This window comes from Protobothrops mucrosquamatus, unplaced genomic scaffold (genome assembly GCF_001527695.2).
Source record: "Protobothrops mucrosquamatus isolate PMUCROS unplaced genomic scaffold, P.Mucros_1.0 scaffold_277, whole genome shotgun sequence".
Taxonomy (NCBI): Eukaryota; Metazoa; Chordata; class Lepidosauria; order Squamata; family Viperidae; genus Protobothrops; species Protobothrops mucrosquamatus.
Window position 1 is genome coordinate 1,159,101 of NW_015386353.1, and position 7,090 is coordinate 1,166,190.

Below are 7,090 nucleotides of genomic sequence, written 5' to 3' on the forward strand. Positions count from 1 at the left end.
TGCTTGCAACCCCCCCACGCAAGGGCAGAGACCAACCCCATGAATGGCCATCCTGGCTCATGCCCACGCAAAGCAGCAACTCCGATCTAGACCAGAGGGGTTCAACAGAAAGGAGGCGAGTGAGTGAACAAAAGGGAGGGTATCAAAATACAAAAGGAACCCACCTCCGCAGCAAAGCCCTCCGGCGTGCTGATTCCACAGCTAACAACCCTTCCTTCCTTCCTCCTCCTCTTCCTCCTCCTGCCTCACTCCCCCTTAACTCCCGGCCAGCCTGTCTCCCCTCTTCCACCGAGGCACGAGCGACAGCACGCAAGCGCGATCTGGAGCAGCTCCGCCGGCTTCACAGATTCCCCGGGAAGATACGTCACGGGCGCCAATGTCCAGGCCGCGGCTTCTGATTGGTGAAAAGGCTGGGAGAAGGCGGACTGAGTCGTTGGCTCTTGTTAGCTCTACCTGAGAGGCGGGGAGTTGCTCCTTTGATGCTTTAAGTCTTACCATTCTCTGTGTTGTTTTTATCTGCCTGGAGACGGATAGAGGAGCGGTGTCTCGGTTCCTAAGACCATCGGAAATATGTGTTTTCCGATGGTCTTAGGCGACCCCTGTGAAAGCGTCGTTCGACCCCCAAAAGGGTCGCGACCCACAGGTTGAGAACCACTAATTTAGGGCATAACGAATTGTGCCTTCCCAGTTGCAACCCTCTTTTCTGTGGAATAGTTTAACTCCTGCAATCAAATCAGCCTCCACCCTGTTGCATTTTAGGAAAGCTTATAAGAAGGAGGAAAGGAGCTGGGATTTGCTGAGAGCCCTGGTCTTGGATTGTAGAGGAATATTTATTCTTCCTCAATGCATATATTTTTCTTTGTAATGTTATAAAAATGTGATTATAATTATTAAGATTAGGATTTTATATTTTTATATTGATTGTCCCAAAGGTGCTTTTTCATGAATCAACTGGACTTGGTTAAACTAGTAGATCAGCAAAACACAGTGGACGTAGTATACTTAGATTTCAGTAAGGCATTTGACAAAGTAGACCACAACCTACTAATTGGCAAGCTAGAAAAAGGTGGAATAGATAACAGCACCACCAGATGGATCTGTAGCCCGCTGACAAACCGTACTCAGTGAGTAGTCCTCAACGGCAGTACATCCACATGGAGAAAAGTAAGCAGTGGGGTACCACAAGGTTCCATCTTAGGCCCAGTACTCTTCAATATCTTCACTAATGAAGATGAAGGAATTGAAGGGGAACTCATCAAATTTGCAGATGACACCAAGCTGTCAGGAGTAGCCAACACACCAGAAGACAAAATCAGGATCCAAAAAGATCTTGACAAACTTGAACAATGGGTCCTATCCAACAAAATGAGTTTCAACTTGGAAAAAAGTCTTACACTTAGGCAGGAAAAACCAAAGGCACGAATACAGATTGGGTGAGACCTGGCTTAAAAACAGTAACTGTGAGAGGGACCTTGGAGTCCTAGTGGACGATCACTTGACTATGAGCCAGCAGTGTGCAGCAGCAATAAAAAAAGCTAATACAATTCTGGGTTGTATAAACAGAGGCATAGAATCAAGATCACATGAAATACTAGTACCGCTTTACAAAGCCCTAGTAAGACCACACCTGGAATATTGCAGCCAATTTTGGTCACCATATCACAAAAAAAGATGTTGAGACTCTAGGAAGAGTACAGAGAAGAGCAACAAAGATGATTAGGGGACCGGAGGCTAAAACATATAATTGGGTATGTCTAGGTTAATGAAGAGAAGGACGAGGGGGGACATGATAGCAGTGTTCCAATATCTCAGGGGCTGCCACAAAGAAGAGGGAGTCAAGCTACTTTCCAAAGCACCTGAAGGCAGGACAAGAAGCAACAGGTGGAAACTAATCAAGGAGAGAAGCAACCTAGAACTAAGGAGAAACTTCCTGACAGTTAGAACAATTAACCAGTGGAACAACCTGCCTCCAGAAGCAGTGAATGCTCCAACACTGGAAGTTTTTAAGAAGAGACTGGACAGCCATTTGTCCGAAATGGTATAGGGTCTCCTGCCTGAGCAGGGGGTTGGACTAGATGACCTCCAAGGTGCCTTCCAACTTTATTATTATTATTACTAACTAAGATGATCAATGATCAAAGGCCTGGATGCTAAAACATACAAAAAACAGCTGAGGGACTTGGGTTTGGATAGTCTAAAGAAAAGAAGAAATAGGAGAGTATTCCAGTATCTGAGAGGCTGCCACAAGGCAGAAGGGGTCAGGTTGTTCACCAGAGCACCAGAGGGAAGGACAAGAAATAATGATTGGAAACTGATCAAGGAGAGAAGCAACCTGGAATTAAGGAGAAACTTTCTGATAGTGAGGACAATCAACCAGTGGAACAGCTTACCCCCAGAAATCGTGAGTGCTCCATCACTGGAGATTTTTAAGAAGAGACTAGACAATCACCTGCCCAAGATTGTGTAGGTTCTCGTGCTTGAGTAGGGGGCTGGACTAGAAGACCTCCAGGGTCCCTTCCAGCTCTGTTCTATTCTATTCTATTCTATTCTATTCTATTCTATTCTATTCTATTCTATTCCATTCCATTCATCCAAGAAGCTTCTTCAGCTCTGACTGGATGGTGGGGAATGGAAAGATTTATACTACTTGCCGACAGCTGGCCATTTGCATTCTTTTAGATAAGCTTCCAGGTGGCCTCAATGACTCTGTAAAAGAATGTAAATGATCAGCTGTCTGCAAGGAGTATAAATCCTTCCATTCCGTTCCATTCCCCACCATCCAATCAGAGTTGAAGAAGCTTCTTAGATGAGAAGCGAAACATCTTCAACGAGAAAAAAAAGGTCCAGCCAGTTGCCTCGTGAAAAAAGCACCTTTGGGACAACCATGACCTGGATGACTGAGAACCTCTATAGACTTTTATACTGGCTGTTTTTATTAATGGTGGTACACTGCCCAGAGACACATTTTTTAAGATGGGTAGCTATACATGTTCAATGAATGAATGAATGAATAATTTGTAATGTTACTTATTATTAATAATTATTCTGTTGATATTTATTCCTTTGTTCTATTGTGGGTTTTTTTAAAAAAAAAAAAGTTAATCTTTTTACAGAAAGAAGAGATTGGAACCTGCTCAGAATCCCGTTAGTTTGGAGTGTTATATACTTTATTAAAAATTTTTTACTGTGTTCTCCTTTTGAAAAGTTCTTTCACTAGCTGTTTGCAAGGTTATTAATTGAATGTTCTCATTTTGCATAGACATTTGTTTCAAGATCGATTTCTTTATTCCTTCCTAGGGTTGTTACACTGTGATCCTGAATTCCCTTGAAACCTATGTATATCTTGCAGGAGCTCTTGCCATTGGTGTTTTAGCCATTGAGGTACGGTACAAACTGGGATCCTGCTGGCCACAATCATGCCAAAACATGCCTCCTATCCCTTATATTCACACCACATCCTCCCCTCATCTGAATTTTTCCTTTCTGTTCAGAAAGTAGCTTGTAGGAATGTGTAAAAAAATAATTTAGAGCAGTATTTCTCTAACTTGGAAATTTGAAGATAAGGTAAGGTAAGGTAAGGTAAGGTGAGGTGAGATGAGATGAGATGAGATGAGATGAGATATAAGATAAGATAAGATAAGATAAGATAAGATAAGATAAGATAAGATAAGATAATCTTTATTGTCATTTTTATACTGTGGGCACAATGGCACACATCAAAAATGAAATTTAGTTGCCCGCTCTCAAAGTGAAACACATACATGACACACACCTAAACATACTATGAACAACATATGTATAGACCCACATCCCTACATATACGTAGCAAATAAATATTAAATATTGTTCATCTTGAATATATAACGGAAGGAGGAAGCTTGAGAGTTCGCAAGGTTAATGCTGTATGGAATGAAACTCTGGCTGAATCTGGATGTTCTGCTTCGGATACCACGAAGCCTCCTCCCAGAAGGTAACAAGGAAAACAGGTCGTGAAGAGGATGTGTAGCATCCTAGACAATCCTGTGGACCCTGCTCAAGCAGCGCTTCTGTGCTATGTCCTGGATGGGAGAGAGGAAACTGCCAATGATCTTTTCAGCCATTCTCACCACTCTCTGCACCGCCTTCCTGTCTGAAGCAGTGATGCCTCCAAACCAGACTGTGATGCTGTATGACAGGATTCTCTTGATTGTCCCCCTGTAGAAAGTGGTCAGGACAGGGGAAGGAAGATGTGCTTTTCTCATGCGGCCCAGAAAATGCAGGCGCTGCTGTGCCCGCTTCACTAGTTCAACTTCCAGAATTCCCCTAGCTGGGGAATCATCTGACAATTGCCAAGTTTGAGAAAAGGTGATTCAGGGGAAGTGCCTTGAATTTTAGGGTGAACCCAGCACTTCACTGACATTCCTTGCCATTTCCCAGTTACCTGGATGATTCTGGGAGTTGAAGTCCACAAGTCTTAAAGTTGCCAAGGTTGGAGACCCCTGCCTTAAAGCAACTGGTAATTGAGAAATCAACCAATTAAAGTTAGGTGTGACTCTCAGAACAGCTCAATTTCTCTTATTATTATTAAGCTGGTTTTGAAGTCTGAAGTTTGAATAGGCACTGAAAATCCTATACAATCCTAATTGCTAACTTGAAGCGTTTATATGTGCTGGGAAACAACTGTCCTATACTGCCCTCTCGTGTTAGGCATAGCATACTCACTCATTTCAAATGGATATATGTTTGAGATGTAGTCAGTTTTACTTAATAAAAATGCGTGGAAACAAAGCAGTTATTTACTTTTCTAATTTAGCATTCATTGGAAAATTATTTCTGTATTCAGTTATGGATCAGTTTAATAGTTCTTTTTAGGTTTTTGTGCAGATTATCGAGATTCGACAAGATTGCTTAAATTTCCACCCATCACAGGGATAAACCACCATGGTTTAGGGCACGGGTGTCAAACTCGCAACATCATGTGACATGTGACATATCGCGCCTTTTTTCCATTGCTGGCAATGGGGTGGGCATGGTTTTGCCATGATGCATCCGGCCCATGGGCCGGAAGTTTGACACCCTTGGTTTAGGGGGTCCTGGGCATCCTTCAGCGGTTGGTGATTCTGTAGTTAAATGTATGTCACAGCATCATTTCAGCCCCTCATTAGATTATTTGAGCCAAAGAAAAGGAGATGGAAGAAACTATTGGAATTAGTCAACTAAAGAAAGTACTTTGGTCCTCTTAAAGAGCAGAAGCTTTAAATTGATCATTGCCTCACAGGCAGGCCACAGAAATAATTAAGTAAAAGGAGTGATATTACCTCAGCAGGAGTAAGTTACTATTTAGTGATTTTTTTCAGCAGAGAAATTTTGGAACAAATTTGTCCAACTGGCCCCCAAAACTTTTGGGCTAAGAAAGAACAGAATTTCCTCCCTTTTTTAAAAAAAAAAGCATACAAACCTGAATCAGAAGAAAAGTATTAATGATTTCCATGCAGAATTCTTCTTTTGGATAAAGTTGATAGATCTTTGATTGAATCCTAGACCTATTCTTCCAGTGGTTCTCCCTTGTTTTCTTTTGCTAAGTGTAGCTAAACATTTCTGTTATAATTAGATTCAGTGGGCACCTATTTTGCCATATTAAATATAAATGTAGCCTTTGACATAGCATATACATACATACTCCCCTATACGCTTCTAATGCTTTACATTTTCATAGAGATAGATAAGCAAAACATACAGATCTACATACATTCATATTCATACACATTTTGCTCTTCATATTTTATATGGCTGTAATACAGAACTTCTTTTAAATTTATAAGTTTATATCCTTTATATCTTCTATGTCTACTTTATATGGCTCTTACATTCAACTTTCTGCCTATTATATTTTAAAGTTTCTTCACGATGACTATTTGTATAACCTCTCCCCCTTTTGAAGATCTATGACTGAAATATGTAAAACTAAAATGGATTTGATTTGATCTGTAATAACCAGGATCCCCTTTTTTGTTTTATGTCCTTCACAGCTGTTTGCTATGATCTTTGCTATGTGCCTCTTTCGGGGGATCCAGTAGGAAGTGTTTCATGAGCCACAAATGATTTTTCAAAGACTTGCTTTGAAGAAGGAAAAGAAAGAAGATAAACTTTATTTTTTGGTTAGCAAACTAAAAAAGGAGGGAAAGTACTGTAATATATTAATGATCAAAAGAATTGTACTTCAGGGGCTGGAACTTTGAGGTGCTGTCTAGTTCCTTGCCATCTCCAAGAGGAGTCATTCATCTGAAGCCACTAAAATGGATTGCACTAAAGGCCTGCAAGTCAGGATGGAAAATGAACTCTAATAATATCCAGGATGTTGTCTGGAACACACATCTCTCGTACAATAATAATCCATTAATTGAGGAAGATAAAGAAGACGACTACCTACTTTAAACGAGATCTTCATTTAAAATACTAACATTGTCATCTAAAGCATTGAGATGTATACAGATTACTTCAGTTTTAAGCTAAGAGGAGGAAATGTATTGGCACTTGACTTGCAAGTGTTCTACCAAGATGAACAGTTTTCCATCTCTTGTCTGACCCAGAAGATACAAGCATTCCTGAATGCTTGGAATTGAAAATCCCCACTCCAAGAACCTAGAGGATGGGTTGTGTGTATCAGATCTAATGGTGAAAAGTAGGGTAAGCTGAAATCAGTGCATACCATTTTAGTGCATACCATTCATCACATTGAATTTTCTGATCAGTGTTACGTGAGAACAAAGACTAAAGGAGCTCAGCTGCTGGTTCCCTCACCTTAAAAAGAAAAAAAAGTATGTTCTTGTCTAGAATTGTTGGTGCTGTCTCCCCTAAGGAGATGTATCTGTTTTGGGTTTTTTAGGCTTTTGAATGTCTTGTCACCATCATGCTCTGTGAAAAATACATTGCCAAGTTTGGCCTTCATAGCAATTGATTAGCTTGGTGTCTTGTCCCCATGTGCCTTTCAATTGTGTTAAAAATAATCTCCAACACAACAAGCATGGAAAGCAGTGAGGCACTTTTGCAGTTCCCTTTTGAAAAATTTAATTTGTAAGTTTTGTGGCTGTTGCTTCTGACCTAGGCATTC

General features: G+C 40.7%; 1 protein-coding gene across 1 annotated transcript in view; it reads left to right on the forward strand.

The window, feature by feature from the left end:
• TSPAN18 (tetraspanin 18) overlaps positions 1-6,785 on the forward strand; it is a 52,594-nt gene extending 45,809 nt beyond the window's left edge. Inside the window, exons 7-8 of the mRNA XM_015831709.1 lie at positions 3,298-3,381; positions 6,009-6,785. Of these exons, the coding sequence (XP_015687195.1) occupies positions 3,298-3,381; positions 6,009-6,056 (132 nt within the window). The 3' untranslated portion in view covers positions 6,057-6,785. The remainder of the gene's footprint in view (positions 1-3,297; positions 3,382-6,008) is intronic.
• Positions 6,786-7,090: the final 305 nt, after the last annotated feature.